This window comes from Mandrillus leucophaeus, unplaced genomic scaffold (genome assembly GCF_000951045.1).
Source record: "Mandrillus leucophaeus isolate KB7577 unplaced genomic scaffold, Mleu.le_1.0 Scaffold192, whole genome shotgun sequence".
Taxonomy (NCBI): Eukaryota; Metazoa; Chordata; class Mammalia; order Primates; family Cercopithecidae; genus Mandrillus; species Mandrillus leucophaeus.
The window spans coordinates 357,665-378,481 of NW_012101943.1; the positions used below are offsets into that span (position 1 = coordinate 357,665).

Sequence of the window (20,817 nt, forward strand, 5' to 3'; positions counted from 1 at the left end):
TTGTTCCTTCAATTTTTTTTTTTTTTTTGAGACAGGGTCTCACTCTGTCATCCAGGCTGGAGTGCAGTGGCGTGATCACAGCTCACTGCAGCCTTGACCTTCTGGGCTCAAACAATCCTACTGCCCCAGTCTCTTGAGTAGCTATAGATGCCACAGCTACAGATGCCCACCACCATGCCCACCTAATTTTAAAACTTTTTTATAGAGACAGGATCTCACTATGTTGCCCAGGCTGGTCTTGAACTCCTGGGCTTGAGCGTTCCTCCCACCTTGGCCTCCCAAATTTCTGGGATTACAGGCATGAGCCACTGTGCTGAGCCTGTTCCTTTAATTTTCATATCTTGCTTCTTATACTTGAAGCTTTTTAGTCACATAAATGTTTATATTTTTTATGTTTTCATGATGAGATGACAATTTTTTATTAAGGAATGTCACTCTTCAACTTTGATAATTCTTTTTGACTTGAAGTTTATTTTGTATAATAATAGTATATCAATACCAGGTTTCTTAGATTTGCTTGGTCTATGTTTTCGCTTCCTTTTACTTTCAACCTATCTGGATCTTTAAAATGCATTGCATCTCATGCCAAAGCACTTACTTGAATCTTGCTTTTTATTCATCCTTGCAATCTTTTTCTTTTCTTTGGATTGTTTAGTTCATTTATATTTAATATAATTATTGATTTGGTAGGATTTAAGTCTATCATCTTGCTATTTGTTTTCTGTTTGTCTCATTTTTTGTTTCTCATTTCCTCCATGGCTTTATTTTGGTTTATACAATATTTTTAGTATTCTATTTTAATTCATCTATTGATTTTAAAGTTATATGTCTGTATATTTTTATTTTTTCATGGTGGCTCTAGGGCAGCACTCTCCAACTGAATGTTCTTTAGTAGTGAAAATGTTCTGTGTCTTTCCAATATAGTAGACACTGGCTACATGTGACTATTGATACGTTGAAATATGGCTAGTACAACTGAAGACTGAAATTTAAATTTTATTTATTTTTAATTAATTTAAGTTTAAATTTAGTCACTTGTGGCTAGTGACTACCATAGTATTTAGCACAACCTTAACAGTCTATTTAGAGTTAATATTTTACTATTTCATGTGAAATGTAAGAATCTTACAATAGTACAATTTTGTTAACTCTGTCCTTTTTTTCTTTCTCCAAAAGCATTGCTTAAAAAAAAAAAAAAAAAAAACACGCAAACAAAACCCTCTGTCCTTTTTTGTAATTGTTGTCATGTATTTTACTTTTACATGAATTGAGAGTCCTACAATATATTTGTCTTTAAATAGTCTGTTGTTTAAAAAAAAAGAGAAGAAAAAAAGTTCTTTATATTTACACATCTACTTACCATTTCTGGTGCTATTTATTACTTTCCGTAGTTTAGATTTCCCTCTGCTATCATTTTCCATCATCCCCCCCAAATTCTTCTGTTAGTATTTCATATAGTTTACAATGAATCCTCCCAGCATTTGTTTATCAGAAAATGTCTTTTTTTGTTTTCATTTTTGAGAAAATGTTAGAATTCTGGCTAGGTGTGGTGGCTCACACTTGTAATCCCAGCACTTTGGAAGGCTAAGGCAGGAGGATTGCTTGAGCTCAGGAGTTCAAGAACAGTTTGGACAATGTAGTTGAGACCCTGTCTCTACAAAAAAAAAAAAAAAATTAGTTGGACATAGTGGTATATACTTGTAGTCCTAGCTAATTGGGAGGCTGAGGTGAGAGGATCACTTGAGCTTAGGAGGTAGAAGCTGCAGTGAGCTGTGATTTTATCACTCTGGGCAACTGAGCCAGACATGGCCTCAAAAAAATAAAGCTGGGTTGATCTATTCTTTCAGTACCTTAATGACATCATTCCATTTCTTTTGGCCTACACTGTTTCTAGTATGTGATTCATAGCATTGTTCCCCTTATGTCTTTGACTTTTTTTTCTGTTTCAACATTTATTCTATATTTTTGGTTTTTAACCTTTTGACTACAGTGTAGCTGGTGTGTTTTCTTTCTTTATCTTATTTTATTTTTTGTATTTATTCTGCTTGGAGTTTGTTGATTCTTCAATCTGTAGGCTGTTTTCCACCAAATTAGAGAAATTTCAGCCAATTTTTTTTTTTTAATTTCACTCTACCCCATTTTCTTTTCCTTTCTTTTACTGAGATTCTATTTTTTTTTTATTTTATTTTATTTTAGAGATGGGGTCTCATTCTGTTGCCTGGGCTGGAGCACAGTGGTACAATCGGAGCTTACTACAGCCTTGACTTCAGGGCTTAAGTGATCCTCCCACCTCAGCCTCCCAAGTAGCTAGGACTATAGGCATGCGCCACCATGCCCAGCTATTTTTTTTTTGGTAGAGATGGGGGGTCTCACTATGTTGCTCAGGCAGGTCTTGAACTCCTGGGCTCAAGTGATCTTCCTGCCTCAGCCTCCCAAAGTGTTGGGATTACAGGTGTGAGCCACCATGCTTAGCCTTGGGACTCCAATTATATATATACTAACTTTGTAGGGTTGTTCCCGAGTTCACTGAGGCTGTTTACATATTTTTTCCAATGTTTTCCTTACTGTTATTAAATTATATAATTTTCATTGCTCTCTCTTAGAGATAATTGACCCATCCTTTTGCCACCTCCAAACTGCTCCAACCATCAGATAAATTTTACATTTCAGATATTTGCTTTTTATTTCTAATATACCCATTTGGTTTATTTCTTTGCCGATCCATCTCATCTGTTTAATCATGTATTCATCTTTTCCCATGCATCCTTACATATATTTATAATAGCTGTTTTAAAGATCTCATCTGCTAATTTCAATATTTGGGTCATCTTGGGTTCTGTTTCTATTGACTATGTCTTATTTTGATTATGAGTCACATATTTCTGCTTCTTTACAGGTGTCATATATTTTAACCTACTGTTGAATATTGTTACAAAGGAGTTATACAGAGTCTGGATTATGTTATCTTCTTTTAAATGGTGTTGAGGTTTATTCTATCAGGCTATTAAACTACTAAAAAATCCTCTTGATCTTGTTAGGCTTTGTTTTGTTATGTATTATTATTATTTATTCTATGTCAGTTTTATCATTTGTCCTGAAATGTGGCCCTTTGTCTGGGTCATGGTATTTACTCGTAAGGTGTGGCCTCTTTAGAATTTCAATTGAACGCAAGAGGTGCTTAGTAAGGTCTCTCCATTTAGGTTGGGACAATATTCCAGTGTTTGCAGTACTGCACGGACTGTGATATCTTGGCCCAGTTCTCTTGTTCATAGCAACCATTCTCTTCTAGGCCTCATTAAGTCCCATCCTGCACATGGGCTACACAGGAACCATTGTGAAATCTTCTTTGTCTTCTTCTGCACACTCCTTTCTTTCTGGTATTCTGTCTTACAAATTTCAAGGATGACAACCACTCTAAACTTTTATCTAGATCTCTTCAGCTCAGCAAGACTTCCGTATTTCCTTGGATTCCACTTCCTTTCAGTCTAGTCGGTGTCCCCAGACAGAAAGCTGAAGAGGACATGTAGATCACTTCGTGTTTCCTTTCTCTCAAGAATCACTGCCCTGCAATGTTTGTCAAGTGCCTGGAATCTGTTATCTTGTGTATTTCTAGTTGTTTCTAGTGGGAGGATGTGACTAGCATTAGCTACTATCTATGGGCAGAAGTGGATGTCCTCTTATGTATGTTTTGGTGTATTGTCTACAACTTAATAATGTATGAAAACACACAATCACATTTTTCCTTTTTAAATGTAAAGATCTGTCTTTCATTACTGTGTCAGGCCACTACTCTTCATGATTATAGGTATTCTTAATCTAACTTCAATAACCATTAGTTTGTTGAAGTTCCTTTAAATGATTATATAATTAATTTTTCTAAATTATAATGATTAATAATTAATATGAAAAATACATCTGTAAGACTCATTGCAGTTTTTACCAAACATTGAAAAGACATTTTTAAAGAGTTTAACACAAGATTTGGGTATAGAACAAAGTATATTCTAATATGCTTCTATTTTCTAAAGTGAGATACAATAACATTTCAAGACAATAAAATCATCTGTACAAACCTTGTTCACTGATACAAGATTTAACTTGTAATTTTCTTAAAAACAACAGGGCCGGGTGGATCATGCCTGTAATCCCAGCACTTTGGGAGGCTGAGGCAGGAAAATCGCTTGAGGTTAGGAGTTCAAAACCAGCCTGGAAAGCATAGCAAGACTCCAGTCTCCACTATAAAAACAACAACAATAAATAACTTTTTTTTTCTCCTACTGGTGATAATTTCATGGGCACATCAAAGCAAATATCAGAAACAAACTTGCCACAGACATTGTATTTCTAAGAAAGCTGATATACATCATCAACAGCATCATAATTTATATGTTTTACTTTACTGTTTAACAAACCATATCAAAGCAATCTAAACAATAATGCTATTTAAATCAATCAATCAGATAAGACCTATTGAGTCAGTAATTTTCTTGAGAATACGACCTGCTCTGGGAACCTCTAGCCTAACATTCTGAAGACCCAGAGAATGTGTAATAAACAACATGCAGATACTCAGCTCTTATTCTGGCTCCTCATCTGTAAAATAAGGTTTGGTCTAGAGTTCCCTAGCACATCTTCAAATGGACCCATTTTTCCTCTGTTCTTCTGGCCTATCTTATTACAATGCTGGTTTTTGTTTTTTATCATAAAACATTCATTCTATACATTTATTTTCATCTTAAAGTAATGATGGCCATGTTTCTGTGTGATTATAACAATCTTCAAATAACTATAAATGGGAACAAAAGCAAACATGCAGCTAAATGCCAGGTAATTTTACTTTATTTTTTTTGAGTGAGACAGGGTCTCGTACTGTCACCCAGGAATGCAGTGGTGCAATCAGAGCTGTGACCTTGAACTCCTGAGCCCAAGCAATCCTCCCACCTCAGCCTCCTGAACAGTCAGGACCACAGGTACACATCAGCACACCTGGCTAATTTTTAAATATTTTTTCATAGAGATGGGGATCTCACTATGTTGCCCAGGCTTGTCTTGAACTCCTGGCTTCAAGTTATCCTCCTGCCTTGGTCTTCCACAGTGCTGGGATTACAGGCATGAGCCACTGTGTCTGGCCCCAGGTAATTTTAAAAGTTAAAATGTGTAACAATTATCCCATAAATATAATGCATTGAGTCTCTGATTGCTATTACATAAATGGACCAAAACTAAGAAACATAGCTTGTACATTTACATGGAAATATAGATGCTAGAATGATATCACTGCCTGCCATCAGTTATCTAAAATGGAGTCCAAGTTTTTAAAGTCATTTCCTCAGTAATGTTAACAAGTACAGGTGTTTCCTGATTTCAGTTGTTCGGACTCTTAAAATGAGTAACTCAGGGAAATGTGTAAAATTCCTTTGTTGACTTCCTTTCTCCTGTATCAAGACCAAGTTTCATCTTAGTACTCAATGTGGTTTTTGTACCATTGTACCCATGAGCTTATCATCTGCCTTTATTTTTGTTATACTCACCAGAGCACTTTTGTGTTTCTTGCTGCTTGTGTTATTTTTCAAGTGTTCCTCCACGTGTGTGTGTGTGTGTGTGTTATATTATTTTTTATTTACTTTTTGAGACAGAGTCTCACTCCACTGCCCAGGCTCTAGTGCAGTGGTACAAACATGGTTTATTGCAGCCTCGAACTGCTGGGCTCAAGTGATCCTCCCACCTCAGCCTCCCGAGAAGCTAGGTCTACAGGCATGTGCCACCACACTGGCCCTAGTTTTAGATTTTTTGTAGAGACAGAGTCTCACTATGTTGCCCAGGCTGGTCTTGAACTCCTGGCCTCAAGCAATCCTCCTGCCTCAGCCTCCCACAATGCTGGGATTTCAGGCATAAGCCATCATGTCCAGCCTCCTGCATATATAGAATCTCAGTTTAAGTGATTATATTTGGACTAAAACAATGTGTCAAAAAGTCTACCTCTGAGCTGGGCACCATGTCTCATGCCTGTAATCCTAGCACTTTGGGAGGCCAAGGTGGGAGGATCACTTAACATCAGGAGTTCAAGACCAGCCGGGGCAACATATTGAGACCCTGCCACTACAGAAAAATACAAAATTAGCTGGGTGTGGTGGTACAGCCTACAGTTTCAGCTATTTGGGAAGTGAGTTGGGAGGATCACTTGAGCCTGGGAGGTCGAGGCTGCAGTGAGCCGTGATCATGCCAGTGCACTCCAACATGGGTGACAGGAGTGAGACCCTGTCTCAAAAAATATTACCTCTGATTTGAAGGTTCTCTGCAAGTGGCAGGGTTGAGCCCCCTGTATTGTCATGGATCTGTGGCAGGGGCCAAAGGATGAGGCGAATGGGAGGGGATCTGTGGCAGCCAGGAAGGATGAAGCGAATGGAGGGGAAAGTGAGCAGCAGGATGAGGCAGAACTGATAACATTAATACAATGCTTTAGGGGTTTGCAATGTGCTTTAAATTCAGTTTCTCATTTAATTCTGTGCAATTATATGATTTGTCCAAAGCCATCTAGCAATTTTTTGAGGACGTAAACCAAAGTCTTTGAAAGCTGTTGTCTCATATGCCTAGAGTTCAGAAAAATCACCCAAATTTGTCAAATCCCAATATTTGGGCCATCTAACTCCCCGTGCCACCCCAAAAGGTCATGAATCGAAGATCTGAATTAACTTGCTATTACCTACTGGCTTCTAGAACTAAAATTATGTTGACTACTGTATTAGCCCGTCTTCACACTGCTATAAAGAACTGCCCGAGACTGGAAAATGCATAAAGAAAAGAGGTTTAATTGACTCACAGTTCCGTATGTCTGAGGAGGCCTCAGGAAACTTACAATCATGGCAGAAGGGGAAGCAGGCACAATCTTACATAGTGGCAGGCAAGAGAGAGAGTGCAAAAGGGAAAGAACTCCTTATAAAACCATCAGATCTCATGAGAACTCACTCACTATCACAAGAATAGCATGGAGGGCACTGCCCCGCATGATCCAATCACCTCTCTCCCTCAACAAAACACATGGAGATAAGAATTCAAGATGAGATTTGGGTGGGGCACAGAGCCACACCATATCATTCCATCCCTGGCCCCTCCCAAATCTCATATCTTTTCACATTTCAAAACCAATCATGCCTTCCCAACAGTCCTCCAAAGTCTTAACTCATTTCAGCATTAACTCAGAAGTCCACAGTCCAAAGTTTCATTTGAGACAAAGAAAGTCCCTTCCGCCTATGAACCTGTAAAATAAAAAACAAGTTAGTTCCTTCCAAGATAAAATGGGGTACAGGCATTGGGTAAGTACACCCATTCCAAATGGGAAAACACCCATTCAAAACAAAGGGCCTACAGGCCCCATGCAAGTCCAAAATCCAGCGGGGAAGTCATTAAATCTTAAAGCTCCAAAACGGTCTCCTTTGACTCCATGTCTCACATCCAGGGCACACTGATACAAGGAGTGGGCTCCCATGGCCTTGGGTAGCTCCACCCCTGTGGGTCTTCAAGGTACAGCCCCTTTCCCGGCTGCTTTCCAGGTGTTGGTGTTGAGTGCCTGTGGCTTTTCCAGGCACCTGGTGCAAGCTGTAGGTAGATCTGCCATTCTGAGGTCTGGAGGATGGTAACCCTCTTCTCACAGCTCCACTAGGCAGTCTCCCAGTGGGCACTCTGTGCGGGGGCTCCAACCCCACATTTCCCCTTTCACTGCCCTAGCAGAGGTTCTCCATAAGGACTCTGCCCCAGCAGCAAACTTCTGCCTGGACATCCAGGCATTTCCATACATCTTCTGAAATCTAGGTGGAGGTTCTCCAACCTCAATTACTGACTTCTGTGCACCTGCAGGCCCAACACCAAGTGGAAGCTGCCAAGGCTTGGGGCTTGCACCTTCTGAAGCAACAGCCTGAGCTGTACATTGGCCCCTTTTAGCCATGGCTGGAGCTGGAGCAGCAGTGCATGAGACTCAGCGTGCCATGTTCCAAGGCTGCACAGAGCAGCAGGGCCCTGGGCCTGGCCCACAAAACCATGTTTTCCTCCTAGGCCTCCTGACCTGTGGTGGGAGGGGCTGCTGCCAAGATCTCTGTGTCATGCCCTGGAGACATTTCCCCCATTGTCTTGGCAATTAACATTTGGCTCCTTGTTACTTGTGCAAATTTCTGCAACCAGTTTGAATTTCTCGCCAGAAAATGGGTTTTTCTTTTCTATTGCATTGTCAGTCTACAACTTTTTCAAAGTTTCATGCTCGGCTTCCCTTTTAAACATAAATTCCAATTTCAGATAATCTCTCTCAAGTTCAAAGTTCCACAGATCTCTAGGACAGGGGCAAAATGCCATCTGTCTCTTGGCAAAAGGATAGCAGGAATCACCTTTGCTCCAGTGTTGAATAAGTTCCTTATCTCCATCTGAGACCACCTCAGCCTGGGCTTCATTGTCCATATCACTATCAGCATTTTGGCGCAAACCATTCAACAAGTCTCTAGGAAACTCCAAACTATCCCACATCTTCCTGTTTTCTGCTGAGCCCTCCAAACTGTTCCAACATCTGCCTGTTACCCAGTTCCAAAGTCACTTCCACATTTTCAGGTATCTACAGCAGTGCCCCACTCCTGGTACCAATTTACTGTATTAGTCTGTTTTCACACTGCTATAAAGAACTGCCTGACACTGGGTAATTTACAAATAAAAGAGGTTTAATTGACTCACAGTTCCACATGGCTGGGGAGACCTCAGGAAACTTATTTAGGTTGGTGCAAAGTAATCGTTTTTGTAAACATAATTGTGTTTACCTTTAATGGCAAAAACCACAATTATTTTTGCACCAATCTAATACAATTATGGTGAAAGAGGAAGCAGACATGTTCATCCTACATGGTGGCAGGTGAAGAGAGTGTGCAAAGGAGAAAGAGCCCCTTATAAAAGAATCAGATCTTGCAAGAACTCACTCACTATCATGAGAACAACATGAGGGAAACTGCCGCTATGATCCAGGGTGGTTGACATGTGGGGATTACAGGTCCCTCCCTTGACATGTAAGGATTATAATTCAAGATGAGATTTGAGTGGGGACACAGAGCCAAACCATATCAACTACATAGTAGGATTTTATTAAATTAGTACTGAAAAGAAGCAGTACCTAATTTACCTACTTTACTTGTCCAGCATTTTGAATGAACATTTGCTAAATTTCTGTGTTCAAAACAAACGATTCTCGTGCTTCAGCTTCCTAGGTAGCTGGGATTACAGGCATGTGCCACCATGCCTGGCTAATTTTTGTATTTTTAGTAGAGATGGAGTTTCACCATGTTGGCCAGTCTGGCACATATACATCTTACACCAAATAGGATCATGATGAATTATAGTATGATAGCCTGCTTTTTTCACTAACAATATATTGAGAAATTCTTCAGTGGCTACTATAGTAAATAGTTATGGCTACATCCTGGTAAAATAGTCAATTTAAAGTGAAGCTCTCTGTATTCGTCCATTTTCATACATCTATGAAGTAATACCCGAGAATGGGTAATTTTTTTAAAAAAGAGGTCTAATGGACTCACAGTTCCACATGGCTGGGGAGGCCTCACAATCATGGCAGAAGGTGAAGGAAGAGCAAAGGCATGTCTTACATGATGGCAGGCAAGAGAGTGTGTGCAGGCGAACTGCCCTTTATAAAACCATCAGATTTTCTGAGATTATTCACCATCACAATAACAGCATGGGAAAACCTGCCCCCATGATTTGATTACCTCCCACTACCTCCCTCCCACAACATGTGGGGATTATGGGAGCTACAATTCAAGATGAGATCTGGGTGGCACATAGCCAAACCATATCACTCTCCCCCCACCTCCCAAAAAAACATAAAACATAACTACAAAAAACATAACTAAGAAGGCCTGAGTGACCTTAACATTAAGATCATTTGAACTGATAATAAACATTTTGTGCATTAAATTTTATCACTATAAAAACTATTTAGTTCAAAGGCTAAAAGAGTGTGTAGAGGTTTTCATAAATGACTTAAAGGCAATTCCAAAGGATTTTGAAAAATCCAAGTATGATGCCCAATGACCAGAATGAAATTACTGACTGGATGGTCACTGAGTATACCAGAGAATGCCATCAAGACCTAGAGAAAACCCAGTAAAGGGTAAAGAGAATGATGCTATTACAGCAAAATAGTCATTTTCCTTTCACAGGTTTCTTACACAAGCCATACAGTTTAATAATTTGGTTATGACTTGTAGTTAATAACTACTTGGCTTGTTAATGGACAAGAACCAAATGAGAAACGTTAATGGAACAACCTGACCATTAGCTATATTAATAATAGCTTTAGAGAAAATGATTACTATTTTAAACCATATTCACATGCTTCTATCACTAATCCTTTTTTAAAATGTCAAAGATATTAAGTACTGCATTCAGAATTAAAGAATTTTAAACCATTTTATTTTGAGACAGGGTCTTGCTCTGTTGCCCAGGCTGGAATACATTAGTATAATCATGGTTGGTGATCAGCCTCAACCTCCTAGACTCAACCAATCTGTATTAGTCTGTTCTCATGCTGTTGGTAAAGACATACCTGAGACTGGGCAATTTACAAAAAAAAAAAAGAGAGGTTTAATTGGACTCATAGTTTCATGTGGCTGAGGGGGCCTCACGATCATGGTGGAAGGCAAGGAGAAGCAAGTCACATCTTATGTGAATGGCGGCAGGCAAAGAGAGCTTGTGTAGGGAAACTCCCCCTTATATAACCATCAGGTCCCTGAGACCCACTCACTATTATGAGAACAGCATGGGAAAGACCTGTCCCCATGATTCAACCACCTCCCACTGGGTCCCTCCTACAACACGTGGGAATTCAAGATAAGATTTGGGTGGGGACACAGCCAAACCACATCACAATCCTTCTGTTTTAGCCTCCTGAGTAGCTGGGACCATAGGCATGCGCCACACACCCAGCTAATTTTTAAAATTTCTTGTAGAGTCAGGTTCTTGCAATGTTGCCCCAGCTTACACTATTTTAGTTTGGAAAGATATTTTTGCCTCATTTGGTGACATGCTAGTTTTACGTGTTAGAAGTGGATACAAAGAAATGTTTGCAGTGACTAAATGTAGTTAGATTTGGCTCCCCTAAATAATTATATCTCTTCTTTTTTTATTGTGTATGAAGTCTTTTTTATTGTGTATGAAGTTTTTTTTTATTGTGTATGAATCTACAAAACTATATCTGGGCTCTTATAAATCTGTTTCTTGATAGAATGGCAGCAAGGTTTTCCAGGGTTCACACAATTGCTAGAAAGGCACTTAGGTAATATAAAGGATTTCAAATGAAAATATTCTAATATGGGTAGATTCAAGTAGGTGAGATGTCAAAAATAAATTAGCCATAGGAGAGATTTGTATTTGTTTTGTTTACATACATAAAATATTTAACCTCACTAGATTTTCCTGTTAGAAAACAGTAGCAAAAATGTGTTATAGAGTCGTTGCTCTTGATCACCAGGCTGCCTGGGCAGCTGTCAGTACAAAGTGTTACTAACTTGACTGCTTTTTATGGGAGGATTACTTTTATTTGTGCTTTTCTGTTCTGATCTCAATCCCTAGAATCTGTCTTACTTAAGTGGGCTTTTGAAGCAAATAGTAATCGAAGGCCCTTCTTTTGGTGAAACCTGAGGAAGGGCGAGAAGCTCTGCCTGTCTCCTGGATCTGCCTGTCCTCTTAGGACTCTTCACCTTTGGGCTTCCTTCCCTTTATTCTCTCTCTCATCATGAGCTGTCCATCCACTGACACCCTAACAGACTGCCTGTCAGGACCCTTTGGCTAGCTGAAGTCCTCACTCTCTGATCTCATCCCCCTGTGCCACCCTGCCCTGACTTTGCCTCTGTTTCTTCCTCCAAGTCGCTGAAAATCTTTCCTTTATCCATCATGAAGTCCAGAAACTTCACAGTGATGTTTCTAGTTGTGGGTCTTTCTTTACTCGTTCTTCCCAATACACTGCATCATTTTCACTATGAGAACAGTGTCTTTCTTTCATTCTGAGAAATGTTACTATATCTTTGAAACATCTTACCTTTTCTGCTCTTTTTGTCCCATGAGGAGGACATTGTGGCTCCACTTATTTAGATGTGCCTTTGCATACTCAGAAATGGATATAGACAGGCCCTTCTAGGACCGCTGCCCTGCAAACCATTCTCTCCTGCTTGCTGAGAGTCTTAGTCTTCTTCCCCTTTGTACTCAGTGTATAGTAGCAGTAGTTTTCAATCCTACTATCCATTAAAATCATGCTGGGATGGAGCTTAGGCATTTGTTTTTCCAAAAATTGGTCAAATATCAGCTCTACCATGTATTAGCTAATGTGATCCAATTCAGTTAACCTTTCAACTCTCGGTTTCCTGATTTGTGAAATAGAGATAATGACAACATTTCATTTGGTTGTCATGAGGATCAAATGAATAATGTTTCTAAAGTGCCTTGTTGGCTGGTGGATGCTCAGGGAATTATAATATAGAAGCCAAGGTAACAACTGAAGTGTACCATGTGCCTGGCAAGGTATCAAATGCCTTATGTGAATTATTTTATCTTCAGAGTCTTTTAAAGTAAGAACATTTATTATTTGTACAATGCTCTAAAAATTGTTTTCATTTACCTGTGTTGCATTCCTTTCTTTATCCTTTGGTATACATATTTTTGTACTTCTTAGCATATTTATATTTCTTATTCTAGTTTTCAAATGTTATTTACTGGAATTTTTTTTTTTTTTTTTTTGAGATGGAGTCTTGCTCTGTTGCCCAGGTTGGAGTGCAATGGTGCAATATTGGCTCACTGCAGCTCCTGCTTCCCAGGTTCCAGCTATTTTCCTGCCTCAGCCTCCTGGGTAGCTGGGATTACAGGCACGCACCACCACCCCCGGCTAATTTTTGTATTTTTAGTAGAGATGGGCTTTCAACATGTTGGTCAGGCTGGTCTCAAACTCCTGACCTCTGGTGATCCACCCACCTCAGCCTTCCAAAGTGCTGGGATTACAGGTGTGAGCCACCGTGCCCAGCCTATTTACTGTTTTTTTCTATGTTGTTTATCATATATAATTTTAGTAATTGCATAATATTCCATTAAGTTGCTATTCTATAATTTACTCAGCCATTCCACTATGGCTGAACTGGTTCTTCAGGCATAGAACTCATTTTACTTTGAAACTTCTGATGTACACTGTCAAACTGCCCCTCAAAGCCTGTGCCATTTTATAGTAACATGGGGTCACATTTGACCTGGCTATGCTATTCTCTAAATTATCTAATTCTATTAAATGGAATGGGAGTTGTGTGAAATGTTCCTTAAGAAATCAGAAAAATGGCAGTGATTCAATCAAGCAACCAATCAATTTAAAAAGCATTTTGATAATGTACTAGGAATTATATACAGAGAAGTCTAAAGTTATAGTGTGACTAAGAAAAGAAACAGTAATAGTGATCATGGAATAAAACCCTCTAGTCTATAAAAGGACCTATAATACAGATATATCTGTATTGCAATAGTTGCTGTATTATATCACATACAAGCCATTAGTGATTAGCATGGGATGTGTAGAGAGAGGGGACCCCTTGCTTCCCTGTTTTCAGGGTCAGGGCCAGCTCTGGATAGAAGTTGTTACATAGGAGAAGTTGGTATTGGCAGACAGTTCCTTCTTACGGAGACCTTGTACTGTGTGCTGCTTCCTACCTGACCTTATGTCACATAACATAGGCTGGAGACAAGAGTTTTCCTGGAGATTAATTTTGAGATGCTGATAGCAAAGATCCTCATTCTGCTGGGGCTATTAAGCTGGGAATGTAGGAAGTTGGGGCTGTTGATGACCATCTTCCCTGGCTGTATTTAGGGAGCCAGTTGCAGGAAGAGAAAATGAGGAACAGGGAGAGGGGAGCAAAACCAACAGATGATGAGAGGGGGAAGGAAGGAGAGAAAAAGTGTTTGAGCGAGACAGTGAGAGGGTAGCTTGACAATTACCATGGTAGCCTGCATTTTGCCTGTAGTTCTTTTGGGGTTTAAATACTTCACGTCAAATGTGTGACTTCAGTCAGGCAATTTTGGGCAGCAGGCTGAGAGCCACAACATAGGTGTTTCTTTTTAACTAAGGCCCATGCTCTTGCCATGTCTTGGGTGTCATTCCCTCCTGCCACCTCAGAACCCTGTGATCTCTCTCCTCAGTGTTGCTTACCCATTCTAAACAAGCCCTTCTTCTAGTGATTCCATCTTCTTCCTCAGCTCTCACTCTCCTTTCCATTCCAGCCAAACCTCTTGAAAGGGTGTCTACATTCACTCTCTCACGTCCTTTTCACCTCAACCTACCCCAACAGGCTTCCACTCACAACCCCCTACTGAAACTGTTGAAAGATTACTAAGGACTTGTCCATGCCAACTCCACATGCCATTCTTTTTAAATTTATTTTTATATTTTGTAGAGACAGGGTCTCACTTTGTTGCCCAGGCTGGTCTTGAACTCCTGGGCTCAAGTGGTCCTCTTGCCTCATCCTCCCAAATTGCTGGGACTACAGGCATGAGCCACAGTGGAAAGCCCATGTGGCATTCTTTAGTCCTTGCCTACTTAATCTCTTGACATCATTTGACCTAGCTGACGATTCCTCCCCGCTTGAAAACTTTTTGGTTGGTTTCCATAACACCTGGACACCACATCTTCCTGGCTACTGCTTTTCTCTTACCTCCCTGGCTACTGCTTGTCAACCCGCTTGCCTGCTTCTCCTCCACCTATAAATGCTGAAGTTGCTGGAGGGCTCTGTCCTGGGTCCTCTTCTCAAGTTGCATTTTCTTCCTGTCTTCCCATGAAGAGTCTGATCCACTATTCTAGCTTCAGTTACTATCTGTATACCAATGGCTCTCAATTTTGTCTTTAGCTAAGAGACTGCCCCTCTGAGTGTCACAACCACATAACCAATTCCCCACTTCAGATTTCTGCTTAAATGTATCAAGATATATCAAACTTGACAAGTTTTGAATTGAACTCTTCATTCTCCCCTCCTACCCCCAACTCTTTACCTCTGCCCCAATCTCCTCTTGCCATGTTTCTTTCTTTTTTTGAGACAGGATCTCACTCTGTCACCCAGGCTGGAGTGCAGTAGCATGGTCATGGGTCACTACAGCCTCAACCTCCCAGGCTCAAGTGATCCTCCTGCCTCAGCTCCCGAGTAGCTGAGACTACAGGCACCCGCCACCATGTCTGGCTAATTTTTGTATTTTTTTTTTGTAGAGACGAGGCCTCACTATGTTGCTCAGGCTAGTCTCTAGGCTCAACTGATCCTCCTGCCTTGGCTTCCCCTGCGACCACAGGCACGTGCCCTGGCTAATTTTAAAAAGTTTTTTTTTTTTTGTAGAGATGAGAGTCTTCCTATGTTGCACAGGCTGGTCTCAACCTCCTGGGCTTAAGCCATCCCCCCAGCCTTGTCCTCCCAAAGTGCTGGGATTACAGGCATGAGCTACCGCGCCTTGTCTCATGCTGTTTCTTAATTCCCTAATAGCTCCCTAGTCCACACAGTTGCTCAAGTCAGATTCTGCAAGTCATCCTTGATACTGTCCTCTTCCTCATTCCCTTCAATCTGTCATCAAGACCTCTCAGTTCTACTTCTGAAATGCTTCTTGAATTCATCTATTTATCTTCATCTCCATCACTACCACCTGAGTCCTGGCCACCATCTTCTCACCTCTGGACTTTGGCAACAGCTTCATAACTGGTCTCCCCACACTCGTGCTGTTTCTTCCAGTCCACCCCCCAGAGAGATATTTTATTTTACTAAAAAAATATAATGGGACTATAGGCACAAGCCACCACATCCAGCTAATTTTTTAGTTTTTATTTTTTTGTAGAGACAGTCTTGCCATGTTGCCCAGGCTGGTCTTGAACTCCTGGGCTCAAGCAGTACTCCTGCCTTGGCCTCCCAAAGTGTTTGGTTTATAGGTGTGAGCCACCTTGCTTGTCCCTAGAGAGATATTTTAAAACACAAATCCTCATCTTGCCCTGGCTCTGCTTAACAGCCTTCAGAGGCATCCAGTGACCCATAGATAATGTCCAAAGACTTTCCTATGATCTACCAGTCTGGTCAGTGTGACCACCTTTGCAAGCTGATTTCAGCCACATTCCCCTTACCTTCCTCAGCTCCAGCCACATACGGTGCTTTTAGTTCCCAAACAGGCCAACCCACCTGTCTTCTCGGGAGCTCTGAATGAGCTGATCTCTCTGCTATTTGCTTCTTCAAGGAAGCCTTCCCTGACCACCCATCCAGTTGTAATACATCACCTCTTGGCACTGTAGGCTTTTCCTTCACTGCACCCTCCACATACCTCCTCTTCTATTTGTTGTTTTTCCTCCTTGTGGGACTATAATCCCCAGGAGGGCAGGCACCATGGCCATCTGACTCACTGCTCTGACACCATTGCCAGTCTTGATAGGTACTGACAGGGTGAAGATGGAGTGTCTGGTGTCCTCATATCCCAGTCCCAGGACAGCTGTGTGGCCACCTACCATTTGGGGACTGTTTTCTTTTTTAAAATTAAAAAAAAAATTAAAGTCAACACCCCATGATTCTATATGGGGACTGTTTTCTTTTAGCCCCAAAGTCCAACAGCAGCAAATCCTTTAGTGTCTCTTAAAGCTAGAGTCCAGCTGTTTGGAGGAAAGGGTGACAGAGTTGACCCACATGGTAGATGTGACATCTTCCCCTGGAGCACTAAGGCCAAACAGGAGCCCCCTGGACGTTTGGGAGCATGCTTCACAAGCCCTGCCTAAAGCTAAGGTGTCATTAGAGTGACGCGTTGCATCCCTGCCTTGTTCTCTAAGGAAGCTTTGGTGTTTTTAAGACAGGCCCTCTCCCCCTTGGCCCATTGTCCTTATTTGTTTTCATTCTGTATAGTGCTGTTATTACGGGTCAGGCCTCCTTGCACTCATGTGAAATCGTTGAGAACCTGCTCAATTAGAAAGTTCTGAACAGGGCCTTAGAGGAATGGGGGCTAGAAAGATGAACCTGGGGCCAGGCACGGGCGCTTAAGCCTGTAATCTTAACACTTTAGGAGGCGGGGGCTGGAAGATTACTTGATCCTGGGAGCTGGAGGTTATAGTGAGCCATGATCACACCGCTGTATTCCAGCCTGGATGACAACGCAAAACTTAGTCTCTAAAACATAAAAGAAAGGAGGGAAGGAAGGAAGGAAGGAAGGAATGAAAGAAAGCTGAATCTGTGCCAAGGGAACCAGTATAGCAAGACAGAATGTAATCAAGTATCTTAAGAGTGGCCTAGGCTTGGCTGGGCGCTGTGGCTCACGCCCGTAATCCCAGCACTTTGGGAGGCCGAGGCAGGCGGATCACCTGAGGTTGGCAGTTCAAGACCAGCCTGACCAACATGGAGAAACCCTCTCTCTACTAAAAATACAAAATTAACTGGGCGTGGTGGCAGGTGCCTTTAATCCCAGCTACTAGGGAGGCTGAGGCAGGAGAATCGCTTGAACCTGGGAGGCAGAGGTTGCGGTGAGCCGAGATCGCGCCATTGCACTCCAGCCTGGGCAACAAAAGCGAAACTCCGTCTCAACTACAACAGCAACAACAACAACAACAAAAAGTGGCCTAGGCTTTATGGGAAACAAATTGGTTGTGGCTGGCCCTCAGGGAGCAAGCTTTGCGGCATAGCAGAGTAGGCCAAAAGGCCCTCCTCGGAGACAAAATCTGCAGGGGCTATGGGGTGGGAAGCATCAGAACGCCCGCCACTCTGCAAATACAACAACATGGAGTGTTCCTAGAAGAGTCAATTTCTTCCACGTGTGTGTTGGGGACAGCCTGTGTGTGAACATTTTCTGCCCTTGCCTCGCAGGGCTGGGTGGACCAGGAACCACCAGCAGAGGAAAAGACTTATTACCTCTTGGCCATGTCTGTCTCCAGAAGAACCGACTTTTCCTGCTCTTTGTGCAACGAGGCACACCTTCCGAGGAAGGAGGAGAACAGGATTTCCATCATTACTACTGCCTTATTAAAACACACACATACACACAACTGTGTAATTAGCCTCTGCAGGAAAGGCGCACAAACAGGATGCGTTCGAGCTGACCCCGGTATGAGCCATCCCTGTAAAGATTAGGAAAAAGAACCTCCCCGCCGTTCGCCCGCCTCCGGCCAGGGCCTCTTGGGGACGGCCCTACAGGGTCACCAGCCCACCGGGGAGGTTGGGAGAGAGGGGGCGGGCGACTCCTCGCTGCGCGGGTTCCTGGCTGGAGCGCCCTCCTCTGCGTCCTCCCAACCTTCCATCCCTCACCAGGCCAGTCTCCCACGCCTCAGGTGTTTGCTCAGGCCGGGCCACGAACCCCTTCCTTTTTGGCCTGCGCCCGGGGTGGCCCCTAACGCGCAGCGCACGGCCAGACCCAGCCCTACAAAGAGGGCGCGCAGGGCGGTGCAAGCGGGCACTGGACTCCCGGGGGCTTGCGCGGGGATCCACCCACCGCAGGGCCTGGCCGCGGGCCGCGCGCCACGCCCCCGGGGTCCGGAAGGCGCTGGAGCGGGCGCAGGGGTTCTGTGAACTTGGAACCTGGCGGCGCGAGGTTCTCGCCCGGGAATGCGGCGGCGGCGGCAGTTGCTTCCTGGTTTGAAGCTCGCCGAGTGGGGGAGAGCGTGAGCCTTCGGAGGCGGGGGCAGGAGGAGAAGCAGGAGGAGGCGGGGGAAGAGACGCTTGGGGCTGGAGCTCACCGGACGGGTAGCTCCGGCTCTCCGGGGAGAGGAGCTGCCCGGCCCTGGAGAAGGGGCGAGTCCCGCGCGAGCCCCCGGGAAGCGCAGCGCGCTTGGAAGGGACTGTCGGGCCTCCCCGGCCCGCTGAGGGCTCGGCGGCGGGCTCCCCTCCTTTCCACCTCGGGAGGGAGGGAAGGAGGGGAGGAAAAAGTCCCACGGAGGAGGCAGAATGGCCAGTCGAGGGGCGCTTGGGCGCTGCCTTTCCCCAGGGCTGCCTCGACTCCTGCAGCTGCCCCGAGGGCTGGCCTGAGACGGGACTCCGCGTTCTCCCGCTGCGAACCAGCGCGGCCCCCCGGGGCCGGGGCAGCGGCGCCGGCATGTCGTCTGGCACCATGAAGTTCAATGGCTATTTGAGGGTCCGCATCGGTGAGGCGGTGGGGCTACAGCCCACCCGCTGGTCCCTGCGTCACTCGCTCTTCAAGAAGGGCCACCAGCTGCTGGATCCCTATCTGACGGTGAGCGTGGACCAGGTGCGCGTGGGCCAGACCAGCACCAAGCAGAAGACCAACAAACCCACGTACAACGAGGAGTTTTGCGCTAACGTCACCGACGGCGGCCACCTCGAGTTGGCCGTCTTCCACGAGACGCCCCTGGGCTACGACCACTTCGTGGCCAACTGCACCCTGCAGTTCCAGGAGCTGCTGCGCACGACCGGCGCCTCGGACACCTTCGAGGGTTGGGTGAGTAGCGGTGACCCCTTCCCTTTGTGTCCACCCAACTCCCGTTCCCCTTATGTTTTTCAAAACTCACCCGGGTCCCGCTTTCCCATCGCTCTATGGCTGAGGGAATTCCCTCCAGACTTTGGTCCTCGTCCAGGTGGCCGCGGCACTGGTGACGCGACCGCGGTGGGTGTGTGCAGGCGCAGGTGTGTCTCCAGGAAGCCGGCCTGGACACGATCCCCTTTCAGGACGGCTGCTTGACCTAACGGGAAGTCGGGCAGGGGTCCAGGGCGGTCACCCCTTCCGCCCAGTCTTTGGGTAAGGAGCTCCAACTTTCAGCATTCGAGTGGATACGTAGGAAAGGCCGGGAAGGAGTGATACGAAAGGGACTTGATTTGGGTAAAGTGCTTCAAGCGCTAACTTAGGAGAAAGCCGTGCATTCTCGCGAGTATTATTCATAATGTTTATGGATACATGTTGGTTCAGCCGCTCAGACGTGCACACGTGTTTCGGCTTGCACATCCCAAAGGTACATGAGCTACACTGGCAGGGATCTGAACGCCTGGGTCTGCACGTTGGCAGTTTTATTATTTAGCAGTTTTCCAAGGAGATGAGATTTACATATACTTGCAAGTAACTCATAGTCAGTCCGAGGTGGGAGTCCTGAGGTATGGGTTTCTGCTGCTGTTGGTCCGAGAAGAGCTGCAAGGACTCCTCAGGAGGTTGTTAACCGCCTTCCCTCCCCACATCACCAGCCTGTGTTCCTGGGTGTTGACGTGTAGCTACCCGCAACTTCCCACTTGCCTCTGCTTTTCACATAGTTCCCATGAGGCAAAATTTCTGCTGTAAATAAATTAAAACTTCTAGAGCACTCTACACGGTGCTAACATGCTTTTACTGCCTAATCCTCACACTGTCTTTGTGATGCAGGTGGTGTCGTTCCCACTTTGAGATGATGGAATGATAATTATAATAAAGTAGTCTGGTTTAGCCAAATGGAGTACGTTATTTGAAGACTCTCAGGAGTTTAATAGTTTAAGTTCTGGAGGGAGTCAGTTTTGAACTCAATATCAGTATTGAAAATCTGTTTGAAATTTACAAGTGGTGAAATCAGATGGATGGTGATGAAGGCTCATTTAGGTATTTATTTTATACTTTGTGGAATTGGTAATTTTACCGTACATTTTCTGAAATTAAAGATGGCTTGTGGAGCTATTCCTTTCTTTTAAATAGAAGTACAAAAACCGTAATGACTGTTTAACCTTAATCGTCAAATTATATTGAGTTAATTTCCCTTCAGCCTGATTTACTTTGTGGCATTTAGAAGTGGGGACTAGAGAGGAATTGCTAAAATACAGTTAGATATTTACATTT

General features: G+C 43.5%; 1 protein-coding gene and 1 long non-coding RNA gene across 2 annotated transcripts in view; one reads left to right on the top strand and one right to left on the bottom strand.

The window, feature by feature from the left end:
• The window catches only part of LOC105538425, a 25,722-nt gene extending 5,860 nt beyond the window's left edge, over window positions 1-19,862 (bottom strand). Inside the window, exons 1-2 of the long non-coding RNA XR_001005898.1 lie at window positions 19,535-19,862; window positions 4,074-4,236 (exon numbers count right to left, since the gene is read on the bottom strand). This is a non-coding gene — a long non-coding RNA (uncharacterized LOC105538425). The remainder of the gene's footprint in view (window positions 1-4,073; window positions 4,237-19,534) is intronic.
• Window positions 1-20,817, top strand: part of PRKCH (protein kinase C, eta) — a 370,064-nt gene that overhangs the window by 119,557 nt on the left and 229,690 nt on the right. The window contains exon 2 of the mRNA XM_011978272.1: window positions 18,994-19,464. Coding sequence (XP_011833662.1) covers window positions 19,102-19,464 — 363 coding nt within the window. The 5' untranslated portion in view covers window positions 18,994-19,101. The remainder of the gene's footprint in view (window positions 1-18,993; window positions 19,465-20,817) is intronic.